Source organism: Pimephales promelas, chromosome 12 (assembly GCF_988280905.1).
Source record: "Pimephales promelas chromosome 12, fPimPro1.hap1.1, whole genome shotgun sequence".
NCBI classification, from domain to species: domain Eukaryota; kingdom Metazoa; phylum Chordata; class Actinopteri; order Cypriniformes; family Leuciscidae; genus Pimephales; species Pimephales promelas.
Window position 1 is genome coordinate 32,270,693 of NC_142780.1, and position 27,775 is coordinate 32,298,467.

Consider the following 27,775-nt stretch of genomic DNA (forward strand, 5'->3'; position numbering starts at 1 on the left):
CCGACTACTTCTATAAAATGCATATAAATATCAAGTCGTCACTCTATATCTGCCTACGATATGTCTTGTGATACGAAATGCTTCGTTTTCTAATCATACTCTGTAGTTTTTACATAGAATTCAATGATAATTGAGAGACGAACAAATAAACATTTCTCAAAAGCCTGATGGGTCATATTTGATGCTAACATTTTAACATGATTTTAGCAAAATTGCATTTATAGGCCTTATAAAATTGAGTATTGAATATGTTGCAGCAGACTTTATAGGGTTAAAAGTAATGCATTATCACTGTTTTCCTATACCTCTCAGAGAAGTCTATATCCAATTATCGCTGTGCTTTCTCTACAGTGACGTCAATGGTAGTCGCATGGATTACAGTTATGGAGGGTAACACGTCAAAACACCTCGTGTTTTTAGGGCCTGTAGAGTAGTTTCATGTAGAAGTCATCTTAGATTTGTTTGTGTGGTTTGAAGTGGCCGCTAAGTCTAACTGCTGATTGTTTTACCATTCCTCAAAAATGTGTAATGATAAAACATTTACTTTCTACTAGTTGAGTAGTTCCTGAAATATTTACTCCCTTATTGCTGATTCTTATGTCTAAAGATGAATACCAAGACGTTCATAACTTTTGCTTTATCTCAAGGTCTTACGAGGGTTCCAAAGTTTCCAGAACTTTATGGTACATTTGAGTCTTTTCATCTAAAGTGTGCAGTGTGTAGATTTAGATGTGTTGTAGAGCTAGAATGTGTTAATGGAGTCTTATATTCATAGTTTAATGTTATATCCACAAAGAACATAAATGAAGAAAGTCTTTAACTTTCAGCGATGGGCTTTGGGAGGCAGCTAGATCTATCTGAAGATGAGTATATGCACCATGCTTTCTGTTCAAGACATCTGCCATGAGATGCCAAATGCAGCAGTTCATGCAGCAAGACCTTATACATAATGCATGTCCTTGAGAGTCCATTTGTGAACTCGGCATAATGATGAAAGTCATACTGTAAACAGGGAGCAAAAAACAGTCCTCTAAGTCTCTTATGAAACTGCTGTAGCACATTACATAAGGCCAGAAACATACTTTACAGAAGTACATGCATTAATGCAAACTCAAGCACATTGTTGAGTTCTGAAATTTAGAATATTCAGAATGCAGTTCCCAGCGCATTCTCACTGTTGCCACACGGGGCGGTGTTGCGAACATTAGTATTAATGCTTTCTTCCATGTCATGATGGAGTTAAAGTTTGATCTTAAAGGGATAGTTCACCCAATTATGTCATTAATTTTTCACCCTCATGTCATTCAATGCAAACACATAATACTTTCGTTCATCTTCAGAACGCAAATGAAAGTCCATGTGTCTAATGAAGTCTAACATGTATTGAACGGTTTAGTTGACATTTTCTGAAGAGACTCAATTATATGATGAACAGATTGAATTTAGGCTCAAAACCACGGAAACCAATTGGGACAATCAAAAAGCAATCAGTACTTTACTCTTAAAGGGATTGTTCGCTAAAAAATGAAATTCATTATGTATAAGTTGTTCCAAACCTGTATGAGTTTCTTACTTCTGCTGAAAATTATATATATAATTAGGGCTGTCATTTTAACGCGAACCCATTTTAACGGGGTTTTTTTTCATATTTTTTTCCCCATTTTTTATCGCACGATTAACGGCCTTTTGGCCTAGTTACTTTGTAGTTTTTTTCACATACTTTTGCAACATGACGCGGCATGCGCGGCACTGCGCTCTGAAACCCTTTAATTTCAATGGCTTGCGCCACGCAAGGACCTTTTGTTGCTTCGCCGACCAAAGCGCAAGCGGATTTAGCTAGACCGGAAACAAAACAACAGGAACGACGCCGTACACACTTGTTTGGGCTTGTGAGCCGGCCAAATAGTAGGTTAATGTTACGTTTTGAGTGGATGACGAGCGCGAGACGACAAAATGAATGCCAATAAGATTCTGAGACCAAAGTGATCTGTGTGTTTTGTTATTGTGAACTGAGATAGCACGTACAGTCTGAAATACCACTTGATGATGGCCAAGCACACACACACACACACACACACAGATAATGCGAATTTAATAAAATTTAAATAATGCGATTAATCATGGTTAAATATTTTAATCGTTTGACAGCACTAATATAAGAGTTCAGATGCAAAAGCCTCTAAATGCCATTTGAAATTTTCTTCTTTAATGATGATTTTTATCAAGCTTGTATATTTAAGTTCAGTAATTTCACTTAAATAACAATTAATAGGTAATTATTATTGCCATTTAAGTGAAATCACTGAACTTAAATATACAAGCTTGATAAAAATGATCATTCTAGAAGAAAATTTCAAATGGAACTCTTCATATATATATATATATATATATATATATATATATATATATATATATATATATATATATTTATATATATATATATATTTATATATATATATATTGAAGAATATGGGTAGCCAAACATTTAATAGACCCCATTGACTTCCATACTATGGAAAAAAAAGTCATTGGGGTCAATCAACTGTTTGGTTACACACATTCTTGAGTAAATGATGACAGAATTTTTATTTTTGGGTGAACTATCCCTTTAATATTATATATATATATATATATATATATATATATATATATATATATATATATATATATATATATATATATATATCAACTTACCACATCTACACACTCAAATCAATGCATCAAATGTTTATGCATTTTAACATTTATTCAAAATTGTATAATTCGTTCCCTTCTTTTTTAGAATATTAGTCGACAAATCCTAATTACTGTAGTGTTCTGTTTCTGTTCAGTGTTTGATTTGAGATCAGCGCTAAAGTAGCACAAAAATTCTTAATAAAAATGTTGCGTTGCGTATGTTTCTGGCTTAAATCCTTATCACGAGGTGTCATTTCAGGAAATCAATTCATTACAAAGAGCCACAGAAATAAACCAGCGAATGTGCATTCTTTGATTGCAGAACATCTTCTGAGAGGCTCAACATCAAGATTCTGTGGAGGCGTTCGCAACGCTGCATAGTCAAGCTTTATAGAGACACAAACGAGACCACAAATATTCATTCCGCTTTTCACACTTCTTAACCCTGGGATTTTTGTTCAGTGTTTTTCACACTGTTCGTACTTTACCCTGGGATATAATTAATGGTAGTAGTCAACAAGGTTTCACGCTGTACATTTGTAAACCCTGGCTTGTACTCTTATTTGCATAGTTATGAGTTTAATATTATTGATTTAGGAGTTTACTTCAGACGCTCAACAGTTTTACTTTCTGCTGTGCATGAATATTTTATGAGCTAAGCACTGAGGCAGTTTATGATTGGTTATCTGGTTCTCAACTGCAGTGATTCCATACTGTGTATGGGTGATTCTTCAGTCCATTCAAATTATTATTATTTTTTTTATTATTATTATTATTTTTTTTTTTTGCAGAAAAATCTTTTTTTTTAAATATCTTTTTGCATAATTATTTGCCGAAATCTTTATCTCTTCGTCCTTATTTTTATACATTATCCTAAATGGTTTTCTAAGGAAAAACAATTTACATTACTTGTGCTTTTCATTCATTTTATTCATTCATTCATTTTTCAAAGAAGTTTATATTTGGTTATAAAGAAAATGACATGAAAAATCACCAAATCGGTCAGCAGCTTTTTTTAGGTGTCATTACAAAACCATTTAAAGAAGTATAGTTGGGAAAACTTTTTTAAACTGTGTTTGTAAGTTCCTACTGTAACTTTTCTTCCAAAACATGAGAAATGTCCTATATATGACACCACATTATTCATGAAAGCTCATCAAAGCCACGATCAGATCTTTATTTCAGGACATGCGATAAAGGTTTTAACGCTGATGATTTTTCGGGGTTATCGCTATATATATTTTGCCATCACAATTCAGGCTTCATTACTTACTGTAATGATAAACATAGGGCCTGATTTACTAAACCGGGCAAATAAGCGTGAGAGCGAAATCCCATAAAAGTGCAGATGGGAGTGAAAGTTATACAGATAATTTACTGACAATGCTTACATTAAAGAAACACAGACGCTGCCGGATCATTTCAACAATGAGTTTTTAACGCCAAAAGAGGGTTTGCGCTAGGTCAAGCTGTTATTAAATCTGGCTCATAGTGTGAAAAGCCCCATTATTACCCTTGCCCAATAGAAACACAATAATCACCTATGTAACGGATCTGACAGGAAAAGCCAATAACTTTATCACTGTGTGTGTTATAAAGTTAAATCAAGCAGACGTATGCGCTCACTTCCTCTCGTAACGCTCTTCTTTGATTCACAGGCCCACTGGGCCGCTCTGTCATCTGCAAACCTGCTGTAAATGTCAGCAATTACTTAGACACACCGCATCGCTCTCCACCGGCTGCATCGACTTTATGCCACTTGTGAGGAATTAGGAGACGGCAATTATGTGAAGTGTTTAATCTAAATCAATTTAGAACAAGTTAAAGCGACTGGAGACGTGAAAACGACGAGAAAATGAACACTTGACCTGTCTCACTCCTGAGGACACAAGCTAGAAAAACTAGAAAGCTAGAAAGCAAGAAATAAGGTATTTGTATGCATTTGCTGCACTGTTTTTAACATGCACATAATTGTTTAAAGTTTCGAGTCAGAAAGGCATGTTGAATTGCACTCATATTCATATACAACATGCATTGCATTAGCAGTGCTTGCATTTCAGTACATTGCATTTTGGGGGGCTGAAATTCAACGTGATTGTATATTTAAGCTGAAAACATTTCACTTTTTTAAACATTGTTTATTTTGTAAATTAAATCTGGAAGGTGAACATGGTTTATTTTTATGAAATTGTGTGTGAAATGATTCATTTGAAATACTCACAGGTTAACTATCATGTTGAATTTCACCCCCCAAAATGCAAATGTAATGCTTTTTTTATTAGTGCAATTTAAGATGCTTTTTTTGTTTGAAAGTCATATTTTACTTCCATAGGGTCATTCAATTTTTCAAAATATATTAAAACGGTACTTTAATTCATCAAATATTAAATAGATTGATGTTTTTACAATTAAAGATTGTAAAATTTTCAAACTTTGCTTTTGAATCCGCAAAAATATGAAGCAGCACAACTGTTTTCAACATTGATGATAATCAGAAATGTTCCTTGAGCAGCAAATCATCATAATAGAATGATTTCTGAAGGATCAAGTGACACTGAAGCCTGGAGTAATGATGCTGAAAATTCAGCTTTGATCACAGGAATAAATTACAGATTAAAATATATTTAAATGTAAAACAGTTATTTTAAATTGTCATAATATTCCACAATATTACTGTTTTAAAGGGTTAGTTCACCCAAAAATGAAAATTAAGTCATTAATTACTCACCCCCATGCTGTACCAACCCCGTAAGACCTTCGTTCGTCTTCGGAACACAAATGAAGATATTTTTGATTAAATTTGAGAGCTGTATAACTACCACATTGGCTCCTAAGGGACTGCCTCTTGACGGCCCAGAAAGCCATCAAGAGAAAACAAACAAAAATAACGAGTTTATTCGACTATTCCTTTTCTTCCTTGTAGGCCAGAAACGAGACTTCCTTAGATTTCCACGACGGATGCGCGAGAATTGCGATCTCCTTACACTACTTCAGTTCAGTTCTCGCGCATGCGTCGTGGAAATCTATTGAAGTCTCGTTTCTGGCCTACAAGGAAGAAAAGGAATAGTCGAATAAACTCGTTATTTTTGTTTGTTTTTTCGCAGAAAAAGTATTCTCGTCGCTTGATAAACATATAGTTGAGCCACGGTAGTCACTTGGGATATTTAAACATTTTCTTCATTGACTTTCTGGGCCGTCAAGAGGCAGTCCCTTAGGAGCCAATGTGGTAGTTATACAGCTCTCAAATTTAATCAAAAAGATCTTCATTTGTGTTCCGAAGACGAACGAAGGTCTTACGGGGTTGGAACAGCATGGGGGTGAGTAATTAATGACTTAATTTTCATTTTTGGGTGAACTAACCCTTTAACTGTTTTTTAATCAAATAAATACAGTATAAATTAGCAGGATAATGTATTTCTGGTTGTGATTTATTTTCAATGCACTTTCATCTGACTGGAGCTGAAGTCGACATGCTGCCTTACACTTCGAGTGTGGAGATCCTCAAGCTGCTGTGGCGTGACATGACGCCAGACACGTGTCAGACCTAATGCATATCTTCACGCTCTTGCAGGAGGTTCCGGCTGTCCGAACACCAGCGCCCTACAGGAGGTGCGGAACTGTAATGAGCATCCCTGCATCGTGTATCACTGGCAGACGGGCCCCTGGGGACAGTGTGTGGAGGACACCACCACATCTGCTCTCAATACCTCCTCCAGCGCAGACAAATCCACCTGCACCATGGGCGTCCAAACACGCAAGATCATCTGCGTGAAAGTCAACGTCGGACAGGTGCCACCCAAAAAGTACGTTTTTAAAAGAGTCATTTTGCTTGTCTTCTCTGAAAAATATTGTATGTAAATAGCATTTCATACGATTGGCTCACTTGTTTGCTGTTGGGTGCAGTATAGTTGGCATTGCAACATCCTTCAACAACTTCCTTTTTGCAAATGATTTGTTATAATTGACAGGCTAAGTTTCAGAGCCTCATCAAGCCTGCATTTATTTGATTAAAAATACAAAAAAAAACCCAACTTTAATATTGTGAAATATTTCTTTTTATATTTTTCGAGTTTTCATCAGCCATTACTCCAGTATTCAGTGTCACATGATCCTTCAGAAATTTTAATATATGCTAATCTATTGTACTTCATTTTCATTGTTTTTTATGATAGATCTCCTTTCAAAATCTCATTATTCTAATGTATCTAGACATTTTACTCTTCTTTTTAAAAATTTTCATCATTCTCAATTGTGATTCTCATAGCTCTAATATTATATTTAAGCTCAAAGATGGGTTATGTTTGAGTGGCATGTTGTAATTTCTCTACAGAAGTCTGCATGCTCACAAACCCTATCATTCCTCTGCAGGCAAAGCGAGGCTGCGGAAAGCTGAATAAACATGGTCACAAACAGGCTAATTAGCACAGTCATTTTCAGACTGCCTAATTTCCTATTGATGATAATAGCAGTAATTAAGAGGGCTTGATTCTTTAATGCAATTTAATCACCACTAGATGAGGGGCCTCTTGAGGCTTAGCACAAACAAACCACCTAAAAATACATCATTGATCCACTTAGACAATGTCCTTCTGACAGTCCGTTGTGGAAACAATAAATAGCACTGGCTTTTTGGCAAAGACAAATTGGAGCTTAGCTATAATATAGAATTTTACACTTGCTTTTAACCATTTAAAGGAGTAGACCAGTCTGTGTTTTAGTCTAGACTGCATGGGTTGAAAATTGCAATGTGATGTAGTGTTGAATTTTAGGATTGCAAAAACTGTAAATTCACCTTAAGGATTATTAGGAACACCATACTAATACTGTGTTTGACCATAATACTGGGCATTTTAGTACAGCGAACTCATTGTCATGTTCAAGAAACCATTTTGAAATGATTCGAGCTTTGTGACATGGTGCATTATCCTGCTGGAAGTAGCCAACAGAGGATGGGTACATGGTAGCCATAAAGGGATGGACACGGTCAGAAACAATGCTCAGGTAGGCCGTGGCATTTAAACGATGCCCAAATGGCACTAAGAGGCCTAAAGTGTGCCAAGAAACATCCCCCCACACCATTACACCACCACCACCAGCCTGCACAGTGGTAACAAGGCATGATGGATCCATGTTCTCATTCTGTTTACGCCAAATTCTGACTCTACCATCTGAATGTCTCAACAGAAATTGACAACATTTTTCCAGTCAATTTTGGTGAGCTCTTGCAAATTGTAGCCTCTTTTTTCTTATTTGTAGTGGAGATGAGTTGTACCCGGTGGGGTCAGTGAATTCAAACGTGGAAGCGTTTCCTCACTACTAAGTAATCCACAGTCAACTGTTAGTGTTATTTAACAAAGTGGAAGGAATTGGGAACAACAGAAACTCAGCCACGAAGTGGTAGGCCATGTAAATTCACAGAGCAGGGTCAGAGGCACACAGTGCGAAGAAGTCGTCAACTTTCTACAGAGTCAATAGCTACAGCAGTGGCTCAGTGGTTCATGTAGTTTGTCTACAAACCGAAAGGTTGGTGGTTCAATCCCCGGTTCCACCTGACCAAGTGTCGAGGTGTCCATGAGCAAGACACCTAACCCCGGCTGCTCCCGACGAGCTGGATGGCGCCTTGTATGGCTGCCGTCGCCGTCGGTGTATGAAAGTGTGTGTGAATGGGTGAATGTGAGGCAAATTGTAAAGCGCTTTGGTGGCCATTGGGTCTATGAAAGCGCTATATAAATGCAGTCCATTTACCATTTACCATTACAGTCCTCAAAACTTTGTGTGGCCTTCAGATTAGCTCAACAACAGAGCATAGAGAGCTAGTGGATTAGGTTTCCATGGTTGAGCTGCTTCATCACCAAGCGCAATGCAAAGCATCAGATGCAGTGGTGTAAAGCCTGCCGCCACTGGACTCTAGAGCAGTGGAGACTGGAGTGACGAATCACACTTCTCTGTCTGGCAATCCGATAGACGAGTCTGAGTTAGGCGGTTGCCAGGATAACGGTACTTGCCTGACTGTAAAGTTTGGTGGAGGGGGGATTATGAATTATGGGGTGTGGTTGTTTTTCAGGGCTTGGGCTTGATCCCTTAAATCCAGTGAAAGAAACTCTTTATGCTTCAGCATACCAAGACATTAACTTTTGGACAATTTCATGCTCTCAACTTTGTGGGAACAGTTTGGGGACAGCCTATTCCTGTTCCAACATGACTGCGCACCAGTGCACAAAGCAAGGTCTATAAAGACATGGACGAGCGAGACATGGAGACTGCGAGCCAGGTCTTCTCATCCAACATCACAAATGCGCTTTCTAGAAGAATGGTCAATAATTCCCATAAACACACTCCTAAACCTTGTGGAAAGCCTTCCCAGAAGAGTTATTATAGCTGCAAAGGGTGGGACAACTCTGTATAGACCCCTTTTCAGTTGGTAAACATGGTGACGGTTTTTTGTGGGCGGAGCTTAGGTGGAGGCAGAACGATCCCTCTGGCTGCTTCACTAACGCTAGTTAGCAAGGATTGTTAGCTTGTTTTTTAACAATGACTGGAGAAAATTTGATATTATCTTCATGTGTAAGGTCACTCAGTGTCCAGGACCGTGATTGTTATTTCCAAAAAACAGATTGGCCGACCTGTAGCCGCCTACATGCTCACTCAGTGCATGGACGATCTGACAGGATTAACGTAAGTTACGTTAAGTTACCTCGGTTGAGTGGCCTGACTTCTACCCCTACCTTATAGAGAAATAGAAACTGGGGGCATATAAATCTTTAGATGCCTATATGGTCCTGTACAAGACTTGTGTGTACGATCCGCAGTTCTGCCGAGCCAGCGCCGAGACCACGACAATGTAAAGAGTGACATTACAGTGCGATTTTAACGATGTGAATATTTTCTAGAAATAAAAGTTTCAGATACAGCATATTCATTTTTCATCAATTCTTGCACCAAACAACACAACAAGATGACAATTAATAATAGTAACAATTATTTAAGCTCCTTATTATGTAGCCGAATCTGTGCTGTTTTGTATTGGCCGCCTCCAGTTTTCACTTTGTTTTGCCTCCAGCTAGCGCCGTGACGTAACTGTGACGTCAGCGCAAAAGGGGTCTATTAAACCCTACGGATTAAGAATGGGATGTCATTAACCCCTTAACTGTCACCGTCCCGGTACCGGGACGCCTAACTTTACTTCACTATATTTCTATTAAATCCTAATCTAATTATGACAAATTATATATTTTTGGAAAGGTCTAAGACTTCTAATTAAATATTCGACGCCTGTTTTGTGTTAAAAATTATGTAGGAAGAGTAATTAATGAATTTATGACAAGAGTGCACCTAAGAAAATCTGCATCATAACAGGAGGTCTGACCTTTGTCACAAAAAGTTGATGCACCCACTTTTAATAATTGAAACTTCTGTTTTTATGCTAAAAGTTCATAATAAAACATATAATCTAGTATTTTTCAATAAAAAATAAAAAGTATAGTATAAAATTATCCTCTAAAAATTATAATATATATGTATATATTATCCTCTAAAATATAATAATATTTTTATCGCCTTTTTTTATTATATCACACATTTTAGTAGTTATCATAAATTAGGTATCATTTGAAAGCTTATACACTCAGAATTCATCCTGTGAAAACCATTTTATAATTGAACGTTGCGTTACCATAGAAACGGTACTTATTTTATGAGGCTCCTCCCCTTTTGGGCATCCTTATTTTTCATAATTTATGATCAAAATTAATTAATCTTGACAAAACACATATTGTCAGAAAGGTCTGAGTCTGAAGGTTCCAAATTTTGTGACAAAATTGATATTTGGACAGAAATGTATTAATTTGTTAAGGCAGAATGTACACAACTAAATTCAATGGAATTCAATGGCACCCGGTGGCTATTTTTGGTACTACGCCTAAACAAAATCTCATAGGAACTTCAAATTTTGTGATATCAACTTCAAATTTGGAACATAACTTGGTTAGATTTATGGCTTTCATTTTATAGTAATTTTAGAGTAAAAATATTTTGTAAAATATATATTTTATATAAAATAAAAAATATATAGTACAGTATATTTGATTTACTGTGAATTAAAACTTCCATAACTTCTTCATACTTTCATTTTTTGAAGTGTTTTCACTTCAGCAATAATCTGCTGAGTGTTTTCTTTAAAACAAGACCAAACTTGGGTATATATTCCAAGGCATTCTTAAATTACAACCATTTAAGTGTGAATAGAGCATTTAACCCCCATTCTCAAAAAGGGGGGGTGACAGTTAAGGGGTTAAAGTTCATGTGCATATAAAACTTTTGGCATAGTGTATATCGACCTTATATCGACATTTATATGCAGTTGTCAATGCCAAAACATTGTTGGTGTCTACGTGGCTTTTGAGGGATTTGATGTATGTGACCCATAACAAAATCAAAATTCACATCCTCACTCAGACCTGCATATCATTTTGAATATCTCGCCTAGACTTGATTGCAGCAAATCATAAATGCGCTGCCCAGGTCTGAGGCAGGAAGAGCTCACGCAGGTTTTTCTTCTCTGAGCCACTTTGTGTCACTCACAGTGTCAGACTGAGAGAAAACTCACAATCACACTGACAGCGGTGTTAAAGCTCAGGGCCCGGACCTTTGATGCGCCTCACAGAAACTGACAACTTTCATCTCTTGCTCTGACTGTGTTAGGTGTTTTAATAGGCTTTTTAAGAAACTTATCGAAACAAACACTGTGTCATGACTGATTGGTACAAGACTGCATCATTTTCACACACTATTCAACATGAGAGCTTTGGTTTCTATCAGATGCATTTTTGTTCTTTTAGCAGCAGTGAGATGTTGATGTTGATGTTTATCAAAGTACCTTTCATTTGGAAAAGAATCTGATTCTTTGTGTATCAGATTTGGAATCTGATCTAAAATAACTGTCAGTACACTTTTTGTGTCCACTCCATTTGTGTGTCCACTCCACGCCAATCTTTTGTTTTCCGAAATATCTGCATTGGTTTTTACGACAATGACGTTGCGTTGGTTGCCAGACTCTGACAACAACCGCAACATTTAGGGCCTTGCAATACAGTTGTTTTCTTATTTACAACATGTCAATGTGTAGCCAACTACTGCGTCTTATTAGTCGGCGGTCTGGTATGAGCGGCTTTATTCCATGCTGTCGTCTCCGCCAGTTTCAAAACATGTCTCTGTTATATTCTAATGTTCTGCTTGTATGTCACTTTGCAAGAACACAACCTTGTTTCTGTTGCGACTTTCAGCCTATTTTCTATGACAACGTCTGATAAAACGTCACATAAATCACTCGAAATCAGATCAGAGCAGTCAAGATTTCCAGAAATGTTGCGGATTTCAAACCGCATTGGAATGTAGCTTGAAACGGATTTGTAAAAAATTGCATTTCATGTGATTTTTATTTTTTTTACCGTTCACACTTGGTAAATCTAATTTCAATCCGATATACACAAAAATCGGACTGATGGTTTGAACGTAGTCATAGGGCTTTACAGCCCATTCTCATCCCAAGGCGTCATATACGATGCTTTTGCCAAAGCGTAGACATCCAACGCACATGGCACCCTTTAACGTCAATATGAGACGCAGATATATATGAGGCAGACGGTGCCTCCTAGTGGTCTAACCCTAACCCTACACCAGACCTAAACCTACCCATACTCTGTGCGTGTTAAATTGACGCTAAAAGGTGCCATGTGCGTTGGATGTCTCCGCTTTGGCAAAAGCATTGTATATGACGCCTTGGGATGAGAATGCGTTGGGCTTTAATACACATGGTAATTAACTGGAACAGAAACAGGTGTGCAACCAATCAGAAACCATGGAAACAAACAAGCTCAGGCAAGCTCTTTTTTTATTTTTTATTTTTGTTACATATAAATAAAGCTGAAATTTAATTTAAATATTAGATGGGAAACAAACAAAAATTTGAAATGTTGCCCCGGCAACTAACTGAAATAAGCTTAAGTTACTAAAACAATAAAAAGAAAAAAATGGGGATATATAAAAATAATATAAAAAATATAAAAATAACAAAAATTAACTAGAAAACTGAGTTAATTCAAAACTATAATAAATACTATATAATAATAGTATAAAAATTATGCTAACACTAAAATGAGCAAATGCATTAAGTGGATCCGCTTGAAAATGCATGTCATTTGAGCTGAAGATGTTACATTAATTATATCTTTGTTGTAAAAAATATTTCTGATTTGGTGATATAATTTTAATATTTAGTTTATTTCCTTATTTAGTAGAAGAAGTTTACATGACTTTGGACTGGATGTTCTACACTTCTTGTCAGGTCAGAAATGTTGTTGTACTTTAAAGGAATATCCCATTAATTATACGTGATTAACAGTGTGGAAACAGTGTTACAATAGTTTCTCCAGAAACTCTAATGAGCTACTTCAGGGAAACCTTCAAGGAAATGTGATCCCTCACTTCACTGTTCACGCTGCCGGTTATGACGGTTAATCCTAATTGAAAAATAATGACGACTTAGAGAGGACAAGGGAGCGATGAATTTGTTCTTCCTCACAGTTAAATGTATGAACTATTTTTTAATGATGCTATTGGAACATTACCAAGTTCCAGTTTAATCCTTTCTCTTCGCAACAATAAGAAAACAGTCATTTTCATATACGATATTGCAGTTTAACCGTTTAAACTCTTAACTAATTGTAGCAGATAAGAATAGCCATTTTAGCCGTCAATATAGTGGAGTATGAGCATTGCCTCTCTTGAAATGTTTCTAATGCTCTGTCAGAAATTTACCCAATCTCCAGGAGAGCCCTGCACACCCAAACCAGATTTGTTTCCCTGGCAGGATTTACCGCTTCTGCTATTGGTATTACGAATAAATCGGCCTTATATATCTGTTTTTTTTTATTATATTGTGGCAGCTTTGCAACCCTCATGAAACATGGAGCACATGGCGACTCCCTTCACAGTGGAGGATTTGATCAAAGATCAGATTACTGAATGCCCCTCTGCTGGACTGTTGCATCCCTGTTTATCTTTATCCAGGGGAATTCGACCGAGCCGGAGCAGTGCTTAAAATACAGAAGCAGATTAAAACTAACCCCTGATCTTAAATTGAGGAGCTGTAACAGTGATAAAAGAAGAGTATTACCCAGTGACTGACTATACTGTAACAGGATGTGAGGCCTTATCTGCCTCGTCTGGCTGGTACATAATGCAACCGAGGAGCAGGGAAAATAAGATTGGAAAAAAAGAGGCATTGTTGTGCTACAGATGCTGCTGAACCTTGCTCAACAAGGATTCTGATGTAATCCATTGTATGGAGTAAGGCTGGGCAATATAGCTAAAACCAATAAAGCTAGAAATAATCTTGTTGTTTTTCAGCCTTTTGATGATATATACATTATATCTTAATCTACAGAATCGAATGCATTTGCTTTGCTTAAAGGGAAAGTTCACCCTGAAATTAATAACATTATCAAGATATTTTGAAAAATGTCTGTTTTTGATTATTTGTCCAGGGGGTCCAATCTTGTTTGAATCCCATTGTTGTTTAAAATATCTTCTTTTTTGAAGAAGAAAGTTGTTCATACGGGTTTGGATCGAACCCGTAAGGTGTTAATTTTAACGTCAAATTATTTCAGACTGTGTATAGTAATGCAAGATGTAAAATACTGTAAAAATCAAGTTCCCACATTTAAAAAAAAAAATTACTTTGTATATTTTTACTGGACAGTAATACATAAATAAATACCATGTAGAGACTAAATAGGAGTTTTGAATTGATTCCATTTGAGCTGAAAAAAAATCTGAAAAAAATACACACAAAAAAATCCAAAAACTGTTGCTCATTTCACATGCGAAGTGTGTTCTCGGAATCTTACAGGCACAGCAGTATAAATTGCCTGCTTTATTTGAAGGGTCAGAGAGAGTAGAAAATGCTGATAAAGCCTTGACTAAAACAGTCAATGATACTCAGAGGAAAAATAAAATGCTTCAAAAGTGTAGAAAACATCCTATGTAAGACTTCTTTTTTGTGTATTCCTGGGCTCTAGTTATCCACCTGCTTTCTGTGATCAAATAACATGCGAGTAGGGTTGGGTATCGTTTGAATTTGAACGATTCTGATTCCGATTCCGATTCCTTGTTTCGATTCCGGTTCCTAACGATTCTCAATTCCGATTCTTTTAAGAGGCAGGGTCAAAAAAGTTTAGCTAACCTTGCTAACCAACGGTCTTGCTGAAGGAAATAATCCTACTGTCACAAATACTTGTCACAAATTTTGCATTTTGCCGAGATTTCGTTATTTTTAGAAAAGTGAAGCCACACTTTGGACCGCCGACGTAAGCTACTCATGTTCGACTCGCGCGGTAATGCCAACACTTCCGGTAGACGCTTCTTCGTTGGTGTTGTTCAGCGGTTTCTTCTTCCGCTCGGCGGACTGTGAATATCGAAACTAGGAATCGAAATTTTAACTTTTGAACGATTCCGGGAAAAACGAAAAGTTAGTCCCGGTTCCAATCGATACTCGATTCTCGATACCCAACCCTACATGCGAGTCACATTTTCTTGCACTGAGAGTCTTGTTTGTCTGTTTGTTGTCTTAGATGTCCTGAAGCCCCTCGGCCGGTGTCAGTCCGACCCTGTCTGCTGCCCTGTAAGAGAGACTGTATAGTGACACCCTTCAGTGACTGGACTGAGTGTCCCACATCCTGTGAACCAGGTACTCTATTGTTTTATTTATCTGTCTGTCTGTCATTATATTATATCGGTCTTTCTGTCCACTCTCCATCTGTCTGTCTCTGTCTATTGTTTTGTCATTCTATCTGTCTATCTGTCTGTCTGTCTATCTCTGTCATTTTATCTGTTTGTTTGTCTGTCTATCTATCTATCTATCTATCTATCTATCTATCTATCTATCTATCTATCTATCTATCTATCTATCTATCTATCTATCTATCCATCTATCCATCTATCTATCTATCTATCTATCTATTGTTTTGTCATTCTATCTGTTTGTCTATCTGTCAATCAATCTATCTATCTATCTATCTATCTATCTATCTATCTATCTATCTATCTATCTATCTATCTATCTATCTATCTATCTATCTATCTATCGTTTTGTCATTCTATCTGTTTGTCTGTCTATCTATCTATCTATCTATCTATCTATCTATCTATCTATCTATCTATCTATCTATCTATCTGTCTATCTGTCTGTCTGTCTGTCTGTCTATTTATCTGTTTGTCATTCTGTCATATATCTGTCTGTCTGTCCACTCTCCATCTGTCTGTCTCTGTCTATTGTTTTGTAATTCTGTCTGTGTGTCTGTCTGTCTATCTCTGTCATTCTATCTATCTATCCATCTATCCGTCTATCTGTCTCTCTGTCTGTCTGTCTGTCTGTCTGTCTGTCCACTCTCCATCTGCCTGTCTCTGACTATCGTTTTGTCATTCTATCTGTCTGTCTGTCTGTTTGTTTGTTTGTTTGTTTGTTTGTTTGTTTGTTTGTTTGTCTGTTATTTTTTTTCTGTCGCACTGTCTACCTTTCTGTCTCTCTCATCAGGTCTGATTGGGCACAATAATAAACAGTTTCGCTATCGAGTGGTCATCCAGATGCCAGCTAATGGAGGTCAGGAGTGTCCGGACACCCTTTATGAAGAGAAAGACTGTGCGACTCCATCTGTGTGTCCGGGTTACAGGTACCTCTGCCTCTACACTCATCAGTTATTCTGAGATATCTCACATCTATCAATGACATTCAGTATAGATTTCTGCTCAAATTGATCTTCTTGAGTAAATGAAGATATGTACAGTACACCTAAAGGAATAGTCTACCCCAAAATAGGGATTCTGTCATTACTTATTCAACCTCTTGTCATTCAAAACCTGGATGCAATTCTTTTTCTCGGTTCTCAAAAGTAAAATGGTTCATTCTGATAAAAAAGTAAAGCTGTTATCAGATTGTGGACTGCTTAATTAAGATAAGTTCATTTTCTAAGGCAATGGGTTTCCTGATATCTTAGTCAGCTAATTATGATTTTCAGTGTGCTAACTGATCAACCTCTGATAATTATAATGATATCACTTTGAATTTGCAGGTGGAAAACGCACAAGTGGCGTAAATGTCAGCTGGTCCCATGGAGCATCCGCAGAGACAGTAAAGGAGCCCAGGAGACCTGTGGAGCTGGAGTCCAGACTAGAGGTTCGTCAGCTGGCGTGTACAACCTCAATCTTTCACCTAATGTTTAGCAACCTGCGTCTTATTCACTAAACGTCCTCAACCGAGAATTGCAGCATGAAAATTTGTGCATATTTAAATAATTCATTTAATCAGATGCTACCTCAGAAAGTATGTGCTTAATTCATTCGTAGTGAATTTCCCCGCAGTGTCCAGTTACTGTGTTTATGTAGCTGTGAAATCTTATGCAATAACCATCATTTTGGTAAATTATCTGATCTAAGATCTTCTCTTGAATCTCTGCATTTGTATTGCTTTCTTTCAGAACGGGCTGATTTCGGAGTTGGTTGCTTTATTAGTTGAAGTCAGCAAAGTATTTTAATTATCATTTTGTTCTCTTCATGCCTTTTTGTTACCTCTTTTAGACATTCCTATCACTCATAAGGCAGTGGAAGACTTTGTTATGAATGATGCTGGTTTAGATGTTGGTCTGACAAAGGCTTCCATCACACTAGACTTCACATTTGCCCTTCAGTGCATGTCAGGAGCGGAAGCAATCCTTCAAACTCTTGATCTGATTGCTCTCGACAGTACGGAAGGGCGTCTTTGTGTTGCCGTCATCACTCTATTGAACTTTGTAGTGCCCCAAAGTTTGACCCAATGGTTCCTGTTTACTCGTCCTCACGTCACTTCCAACGTGACAGTGTGTCTTAATAGATTACACAGCCTCACTGGAATGACAAAAGCTTAACAGGGCTGTCTTTACAAATGTAGTAACTCTCTGATCTGCTCATGTTGGACTCGTTGTATTCTTAATAGTGGGGTATATATTTATATGGCCCATTTCATTATTGGGTTCTAGCCTTTTATTATTATATTATTTATTCATGTATTTTCTTTTCTCATATTATTATTTTTTATGTACTGATACTGATTTAATTTTTTTTATTAAAAATAAGCTTAGTTTTATAGCTGACCATTTGAGTGCTTGACACATTTAAAACTGGAGTGTTTCTTTTTTTTTAATTTATATATCGAAAATAATACTTACATTAATTTGGCATAAATTTAACATTAGATAAGATAATTATCTATCAGTATTGTCCAAAATATCTATATATGGAATACAAGAGGGGAAATCTATTGAAGTTTTTACACCTAGGAAAAACATAATGGAAATTTCTTTAGTGAATATTAATGTTTTTTAGTTATGTTTCACTATATAATATTTCAGATATTGTCTTATTGGACACAACACTTGAAAAAACGTTATAATTATTTTTTAAATCATGTATTATAAATTTGTATTATTATATTCAATAAATATTATGTACATGTATTATACATTTTAAATTCTACATTAAATATAAATATTATTAGTAGTGTATCAGTCGATTAAAAAATGAACTAGATTAATCACACATTTTTACTGTAATTTATCTCAAAGTTTTTTTTATATATTTTTATAACGTAATAATTTCACAGTTATTCTCCAAATTAATGTAAAAACAATATAAAGACGGTATATTTAAGTACTTGTTTAATAGCATCTTTATGCCATTTATGAATGAAAGCCAGTATAACCAATTCTACCCCCCCCCCCCCCATTTTAAACATTAATTATAGACATTTTTTTTATTATACTTTTTTTTTAGATTTAAAGGGAATCTGTGTAGGAAATACCCCCATCTAGTGGTTAAATATTATTTTGCATTCAAACGAATTTTGCTCTCCAGCGCCTCGCATTTTCAAGTGCGTATTGCATCTACGGTTGCCGTTATGTACCAAAAATGCTATGACAGGATGTCTTGTAGTATCACTTCATCGAGTTTTTCTCCGGGTGAACAGGTTTGTAACTTAAAAAAAAAAACAGCAACTTATGTGTTAACTTATGTGTACAATTTATGTGTCTAGCTGTATAAATTAATTTTAATTCTCTGTACAATCTTATCCACATAGCAAAATCACAATTTTAGCTAATTGATCATTTATATATAAAAAGAAAGCTATAGAAAATCTTACAGAGAGCAATATTTTCTTACAATCATTATCTCTATATTCTTACTGAATTTATAGGTTATAAAGAATTAACTTACAAACCTTGTTTTTAGCACCTTCCTTCACAATAGCTGCGAGTAAAGTAGTCAATAGCTGCTATTCATCAAAGACCTTGTTTAACTTTTTTACCTATAAATGTTATACTGTCTATATAATAAAGTACACAACCAAGCAATGACAAAAAAATTAAGTCAGACTGTAACATTGACTAACCTGTCGAGGAAAAAGCAGGCAACTTCAGCGTCTCTTCTGAAATCTTTCTGCTGCATTAGCTATTTCCACGGTTGAAAACGCTATCCCGATATTTAAGGCCATTGCACACTGAGTACGAAATTTTCGTATGCGTATTTTCCTGTACGTCAGCCTAAAAATTCGTCACGCATAGAAACCTTGCACACCGAGTCCGTTGCGTATTTATTAAACCTTTGCGGGAAAAAACGCAAAAATACCAAATGGATTCGTCAAGCAGTGAGGATGATTTTTGCCCTCTCTCATATTGAAAAGAGAAGAAATAGAAAATATCCATCCAATCCTGAAATTGCGCCGAGAGGATTTATCCTGAACGATTCAAAATTTACCTCAGAATGTCAGCGGGACAGTTTGATGCTTTGCCAGCGATTCTGGAGCCACATATTAAAAACAAGACCACCAATTTCCGTGAACCATCGATTCTGAACGGAGACTGGCAGTGTGTCTGGTATGGACCAGGTATGGACACCAGTGGCGTAACTTTGTTATAAAAAGTGGGTGGGACATGTGTATAAATGAATGAATCACGTGACACGTGAATAAAACATAGATCCGACTTTACAACATGTTCAGTGGAATAGCCTATGCTATAGGCCTACAGAAAGTCCTGTAAAATTAAACGAATAAAGTGACCAAATAATATGAATAAAAATTATATAAACAAAAATATACATAAAAGTAAATTAACTAGGCTATTAGGCCAGAATTTTGATAACTGATTTTTTGCGGAACGCGCATGCATGATTAAAATTTAAATTGGCTTATAACCTATCCATTGTACACACAAACTGCTGTACAATTAAATGAATAAATGGGCCTAATAATATAAATAAAGATAAAAAAATAAGTGTATAAACAAAAATGTAAAAAATAAAGGCCTACATAAACATTTTAAAAGTAAATTTAAAAAGTAAATTAACTATTAGGCCAACATTTTGATAACTAAACGTTTGCACAGCGCGCACAAATAGCCTAATAAAATTATGCTTATCAATAGTAGCCTACAAAAAATGCTGTAAAATTAAACGAATCAATGGGCTTTATTATAAATAAAAATGTACAGGCTATAGGCCTATATCAACGTTTTAAAAGTATGCTAAATGAACTATTAATCCAAAATTCGTATAACTGAACTTTTGCGCAGAGTGCATTACAATTTAAATGGGTTACATTGTCAAACTTTTAGAAAAGAAAGAAAGAAAGAAAGAAAGAAAGAAAGAAAGAAAGAAAGAAAGAAAGAAAGAAAATTTCCTTCATTCACCTTCAAGAACACAAGTTTGGACAATGTCTGAGGCTTCAGACTCATGCGGTTGTTGCAGAGAAAACCCTATCTGCCCTTGAAGACCCCGCTTGGGATGCTGAACACCATGCGAGCTAGGCGGGGAAAAGACGTGGAGTCAGACTCGTGGTATGAGCGGAGCGAAATTGGAGCGGGAAATAGGGTGACGCTCCGTCCTTTAAAAAATGCCCCTCTCCGCTCTGTCCAAGATCCGCCCGCTCGCTCCCGCTCCACTCCGCTCACATTCTCTGCACCGGAACGAACAAAAAGTCACCGAAACAGTCTCCGAAACGGATTGAAGCGCGCATGCATGTGAAGACTGTGCGTGAGCCACGAGATACACTGTAACCGCGCCACCGATCACAGGCGGCAAGGAGCACTTTGATCACTTGATTTAAAAAAAAAAATCAACGTATTTCAGGGCTAGATCTCTTCTTTTATTTTACAAACGAACGAAATGACTGGTCTGCCAGATGGAGATGTTTTATTTATTTCTACTGTTTATCCGTGCCGCGAGAACTTTTAAAAAGTGGTGGGGACAATATCGACCTTGGCAAAAAGTGGTGGGGACATGTCCCACCCGTCCCACCCGCAAATTACGCCCCTGATGGACACACACAAACACCCGCGCGCGGCCCTGTGGAAGCGCTGGGCAGACAGAACAGCTAGGCTGTTATTGTGTATGTATTGTGTATATTGTGCCCAAATAATACATTAGTTATCGAATAGGCTGCTCAATCACACCTTATTCGATCCTAAATTTCAATCTGATTGAAAGGGGAGGTTTATTAATTTCATAATCCAATAGCTATAGAGAAGAGAACATAAACACTTGATCGAATTGAAAACCGAAACTGAAAGCACGGCGCATAATGTTCAATGATTTGAGGACGAGCTCCCCCGGCCCTGAATTGTCAAAAGACCTCTCAAAATGCTGGCTCTGGATGCGAAAAACGGAGAAAATCGAACCATATCCGATTAATTTTATGACGGAAAAATTAATGGCCGTGTTTTTTGCAATCTCCGGTCACGTTTCCTTTTTCGTTCAAGTCTGGCCTTTTTTTGCGATGAGGATGCATTCTCCTGTGACTCGGCATATGGTCCGCAACAAATAATAGAGCAAAAGAGCAATCAGCAATCACAGGAGTGCAATGCAGCCGTTTAAACTTGCAGGGAATGCGCCTCTCAATGTGACGTGACGATGGCTCTGAGTCTGAACGAAAACGCGTTGTGGAAACGCGTTTGGCTGGTGGTACTTTTTGACCCTCTCTGCTATTATAGTTTTCAAGATGGCGGAACGGACATGGAAGCCTCCGTGAACCTACCCGTCCCATGTACATAAAGATAATAAATTCTTCATTTACGAGGATAAGTCAGATAATTTGCAGAGGTATTTGTACACCATTGAGGACATATTTATGAATAAAAATATTGATTTCAGATAATAAAATACCTAAAAATCTACACAGAGTCCCTTTTAATAGGCCTCAAATAAATATTGTAATAAATAATATATAACCCCATAATACATGTTATATTTACCTGTGTCATTCCTACATGGGAAATATACAGAAATTGAATAAAGTTATCAAGCAGTCTCCACTGCATGAATTGTATATTAAATAAATATAGATTAATACTTCTTTAAGCTATTTAGTCAAGAGCAGTGAGTTGTTTTCTTTGTTACCTTAGTTCTTTGATTAACTTGGCGTTATTGGCTGCTGTCACTTTAAGAGCAGCCGCTGCCGAACATGACACGGATCTCACTTCATTCTCACTTCATTCTCTCACAACTTTAATTTAATTCTTTCTTTAACTCATTTAAAACTGCTCCTATGAGCATACTAGATAAAACGGACAGTTCAGTTGCATAATTGTATGTGTTATTGTTCGTTCAAGCGTCTTTCTGTGCCTCGTGTGTCGCATAGACAAGACATTCACAGACAAGTGCGTTCTCTTTTGTCGTGCTTAAATGATTTAAAAGCATTTGCATAGATAAGATCTTACTAGCGTGATCATATAATGTAACGCTAGCTAAAGAATGACAGAATGACAGAATAACAGGGGGAAAATTATTGAACTATATCAAAACTACAGAAATATAATGCATAATTTAAACTGGTTTCTCATCAAAGTGAACCGCATGTCTCTCACTCTCTCTCTCTCTCTCTCTCTCTCTCTCTCTCTCTCTGTGTTCTATAAATAAGCATCTTCTGTTCACCTGCACCTTTTCTCTCTGTCTGGTGCTGTGCCACTTCCTCTCTGTAATCAGCAGGAGTCTCACCGCTGTGTGTGTGTGTGTGTGATCTGCAGCTATCTCATGTCGGCAGCTGGATGGGACAGTGGCTGATGTTGTTCAGTGTCTGAAGTTTGCCAGCATTATGCCTGTTACGAGCCAGCCCTGCCTGTTACCGTGCAGAGACGACTGCCAGCTCACCAACTGGTCCAAGTTCTCTCCTTGCAGCTCGGACTGTGTAGGGGTTCGTACGCGGAGGAGAGCTCTCGTGGGTAATTAGGACATATGCATCATTAACACTGTGGTTTGAACTCAGAAGGTTGCTGGTTCCATCCCTGCAAGCAGTGAGGTATTACTGTACCATTAGTTTCCATGAGCGAATCACTGAACCAGAGATAGCCTAAAGGGATACTCCACTTTTTTTGGAAATAGGCTCATTTTACAACTCCCCCAGAGTTAAACTGTTGAGTTTTATTGTTATTGAATCCATTCAGCCGATCTCCGGTTCTGGCGGTACCACTTTTAGCATAGCTTAGCATACATCATTGAAGTCGACTGACAAGACCATTAGCATTTCTCAAAAAAAAAAAAAATGACCAAAGAGTTTTGACTCTTCTGTAGTTACATCGTGCACTTAGACCGACGGAAAATGTAAAGTTGTGATTTTCTAGGGTGATATGGCTAGGAACTATACTATACACCTGAAAATAGTCCCCAGCTCGGTAACTTCCAACGTGATCGGACTAAGTTTGTGTAGTTATGTTCATATATAATATCTATGGTCATGTTGATGGAAGGTAGCCTATTTTCAGGCAAAATATCAAAACACTTTGGTCATTTTTTATTTATTTTTTTGAGAAATGCTAATGCTAATGCTATGCTAAAAGTGGTACCGCTAGAACCGGAGATTGGCTGAATGGATTCAAAAACGGTAAAAAAACTTCCCAAAAAATGTGAAGTATCCCTTTAAATGCTAAATGACTTCTAGCACAAGGGTTTATGGAATGATATAATTTACTATGGTGCCAAAAAAAGACAATATACAATATTTTACAATAGTCAGAATATCTTGATTTATGTTAAAAAATGCACGGTATATATATATATATATATATATATATATAGTATATCGGCTTTATATACACATTTAAGATAAAATAATTAATTTCTTATATATTACCAGAAAAAAACTCACAAATACATCAGGGATATTGGATATATCACCCTTTTGTTGTACTGTGTATTAACAGCGCCGTATGCTTTAGCTTCATATCATGTCCAAAAATAGTAATACCATTGTGTAGGGCTGTCAAACGATTAATCGCGATTAATCACATCCAAAATAAAAGTTTGTGTTTGCATAATAAATGTGGGTGCACTGTGTATAATTATTTTATATATAAATACACACACATGCTTGTATATATTTAAGAAATAGTTTCATATATATAGATTTATATATAATTTATATTATATATAAATATAAATATTTTACATATAAGTAACATATTTTTTTTCTTAAATATACATGCATGTGTGTGTATTTATATATATATATATACACAATAATTATACACAGTGCACCCACATATATTATGTAAACACAAACTTTTATTTTGGATGCGATTAATCGTTTGACAGCCTTACAATTGTGCTTTTTGTTAGAAAGCAGCAGCGAGACTCTGAGTCTGGCTTATAGAGTTCACCTCAGTGTTCATGACTCATTCATTAGCGAGCTTAATTAATACCGTAATCAACACTTAATTGCTCTGATTACAGGAAAAAGCAAGAAGAAGGATAAGTGTAAGAACAGCCAGATGTACCCGCTGAGCGAGACTCAGTACTGCCCCTGTGACAAATACAACGCTCAGCCTGTGGGTAACTGGTCGGACTGCATCCTGCCCGAGGGCCGAGTGGAGAGCGCTCTGGTCATGAAGGTACAGGGAGACGTTAAGGAGTGCGGGCAGGGCTACCGGTACCAGGCCATGGTGTGCTACGACCAGGATAACAGGCTTGTGGAGACTTCACGCTGTAACAGTCATGGTAAGAAGTTCATCATGTAACTGACGTCATGACAAGCATTAGGGCGTAATTATAGTTAGCCGACCTTCGTAGACTGCGCTAAACTAATTTATATTCATTAGCAAAGACAAGCCATGGTAAGAAAAATCCCATCCTGTGTGAAGAAGTGACTCTTAAGTCCTTGCAGACTATGTGAATCAAACATCCATTTGATCATTTGGTGTTTCATGCTTGTTAATTCGTCATTGTCCGTAACTTCTTCTCTCTGGTGACCTTTCTTCTGCTCTGTCTTTAACTGATCTCCTCCCTTTGTTAGCGAAGCTTTTGGTGCATTGCTCACTTAATCTTGTTATTTGTATGACGAGCAGGCTGGTCAGAGCGCCAGGCGCTGCTCGATTGGGTTTTCCCTCTGTCCGAGTGTCTGTTTCGCCCGACTGATCTCCAGGTATAAACCTCTGCCCTCATTAAAGACCGTATGCTGTCTGCAGGACTGGCCTAATCAGAGCTGACTTTAACCACTGGCAGATACTCTCGCTTCTGCTGGTAACTTTAGAAGGAAATGTAATATTATACATGGTCTAATTTGAACTCTAGTAATAATGACCCTAATTTTAGTTACTATTAAACAGAAATCATCTACTAAAGAAAATCTGTTGCAATTTATGGTGCTAAATGCTATTTAAATAGTAATGCTTGACTGGGCAAACATCAATAATAAGTTCTGATGATAATGATGAGCAGCCCACAGTTGAAAAACTGTGAAATGAGAGTTGTCAAAATGATAATGTAGCCATGAGCTTAAAATAATCCTGGCAAAAAGCTCAAATGTTGTATTATTCAGTTACTTCCTCTACTTTATTTCCCATGAGTTCAAAGACTTGAGAATTGAACTCCGCAACTGATTTAAGTCAAATTATTTGCCAGAAAACATCACTGCATCACGAACGCCCTCCCGGGGACATTCCCATGGAATCAGATGAAGTTTCAGCACTTCGTGGATCTCCATGTGGCGTCTCTTAAAGCTCCTCGGAGTGGTGATGTCATCAACAAATCCCTCATCATCTTTCAAGATCTTTTTTCCTCAATCCCATTACACTCTCTGTCAAATTCTTTGTTCCAAAACCCAGTGAGCTGCATTTTAAGATATCGCCACAGGCAGCATCGCATATACTGTATCCTTCACGGAAAAGACAATCCCATAGTGCATTGCGACACAGCCTCGGTGAAAAAAAAATCCAATATGTGGATATAAAATAATGATTGTTGATTCTAAATATAGTGATGCAATTTAGTAAATGCTGACAAATATTGCCGTAATAAAAAGAATGAAATCCAATTAAAAATGGACTCTTTTCCCCAATATGTGTTTGTGCTGTGTGTTTTTATGCTTATTAGAGAAACACATCATGTAGAATTTTCCATCTCCGTTAAGATACTGCAAGCTCAGAAGGTTTTGGAGCCGTTCGCTCTCTCTCTCTCACTGGGTTAATCACTACAGTTCCTCTTGATAGAAGGTCATGTCTTACATGCTGCCTTGGGCTACTACAGAAATCATTAAATACTCTCATATCTCTTCTCCAAAAAGGGCTAAACATAAATGCGTGTTTATTTCTGGATGTTTTTTTCAACACAACGGATACAGCAGAACTGCGTAGTACTTATGGCGCTTTTCCACTATTTTTTTTCAAAAATCAATAAAAAACAATTAAATGTAACAAATTAGTCCATTATTAAATGCCTATAAATATAAAAATTTGTCTATTAATATCTATTAATTTAAACAAAACAAGTTAATTAATGACTTTTGTCCAGAGGTTTTGAACGAATCTCGTAACTACTGCAAAACAGTAAAGATCTACAATCTTTATTTGAAGCTAAACTTTTGTTTAAAGGGTATTTACTTATTTTGATAATAATTTTGAAGGTTTAATTTACTGAATGTCGCTGTCATTTAGGAATAATATTGTGCTAGAATCAAGATTGCCATTATTTAATGATAAATTGTGCACACGGAGCTCTAGGCAATGTGCTTTTGAATGTAATATTTATGTTAACGTTACCAAAAGTAGGCTAACCCGCGGCCAAAGCCCCCTTCCCCACAATCCATGTATAGATAGAGAATATGGGAATTTGTAAATATGCAAGGTACATTTGTTTTATCCAAAAACAACTCGCTAATAAAGTAGGCCTATAATCTAGGCTATCCGTGGGGGAGAAAGCGCCGTCCGAATTGGTAACCGAACGCGTCAAACACGTCGCGTCTAGATGCTTGAATCTTCCGCAGCCCGCTCAAGTTCAAATTTTTCTACCGAGGAAGACTTTCGCGGCAAACGAGTCACCCAATTCGCGACGCCCGGCGCGAATTATGCGTCTTCGCGTCTTTGCATTGACTATGAATGTAATCTGCTATCGCAAATAATTAAATTCACGTTCTGTGTGAACACACCATTAATGCATAAGCCAACATCATGGTCATATATTTTGAAAAAACACAATATACTCTTCAAATACTCGCGTGCAAAACACTTATTTCATTCATTAACATGAATAACGATGAATAACGTTTACATTCGTAAGTAACACGTTTCTAATTGTTGATGCAAAATTTGTAGCAATTCTGAAATTCAGTTAAAAGTAAATTTCTTGACCAAAAATACAATAAATGATCATGTGTAGGCCTAAGTACAAAAAATAAGCTTACCTCTTCTCAACGTCTTCACATGTGCTGTGAAATAAAATGGCTTAAAATTTTTGTCTGGATAGGCATCACGGGAAATTGCATATCACGTGGCTAATATAGTTACTTAAAATGATATGCTAGATTTACTTAATTTTGACGCAAGTTGACATGCCTTATGTACTTTTCATTTTATTTATACATACATTTAAGTGCACCTAGTAACTTATATTTTTGTGTTACACACACTATATATGTTAAGTAAACGTTGAAAAGTTATGAATAGGCTACTTAATTTTTTATGTTTGATCCAATTTTTTTTATAAGTAATGGTTGTTCAGCCAACGAATCGTTTTTTAGAGTGTAGTACGG

General features: G+C 36.7%; 1 protein-coding gene across 1 annotated transcript in view; it reads left to right on the forward strand.

Moving 5' to 3' along the window:
- thsd7ab (thrombospondin, type I, domain containing 7Ab) overlaps positions 1–27,775 on the forward strand; it is a 124,869-nt gene that overhangs the window by 70,414 nt on the left and 26,680 nt on the right. The window contains exons 9-14 of the mRNA XM_089118011.1: positions 6,248–6,479; positions 15,306–15,421; positions 16,268–16,403; positions 16,803–16,906; positions 22,782–22,976; positions 24,484–24,747. Of these exons, the coding sequence (XP_088974137.1) occupies positions 6,248–6,479; positions 15,306–15,421; positions 16,268–16,403; positions 16,803–16,906; positions 22,782–22,976; positions 24,484–24,747 (1,047 nt within the window). The remainder of the gene's footprint in view (positions 1–6,247; positions 6,480–15,305; positions 15,422–16,267; positions 16,404–16,802; positions 16,907–22,781; positions 22,977–24,483; positions 24,748–27,775) is intronic.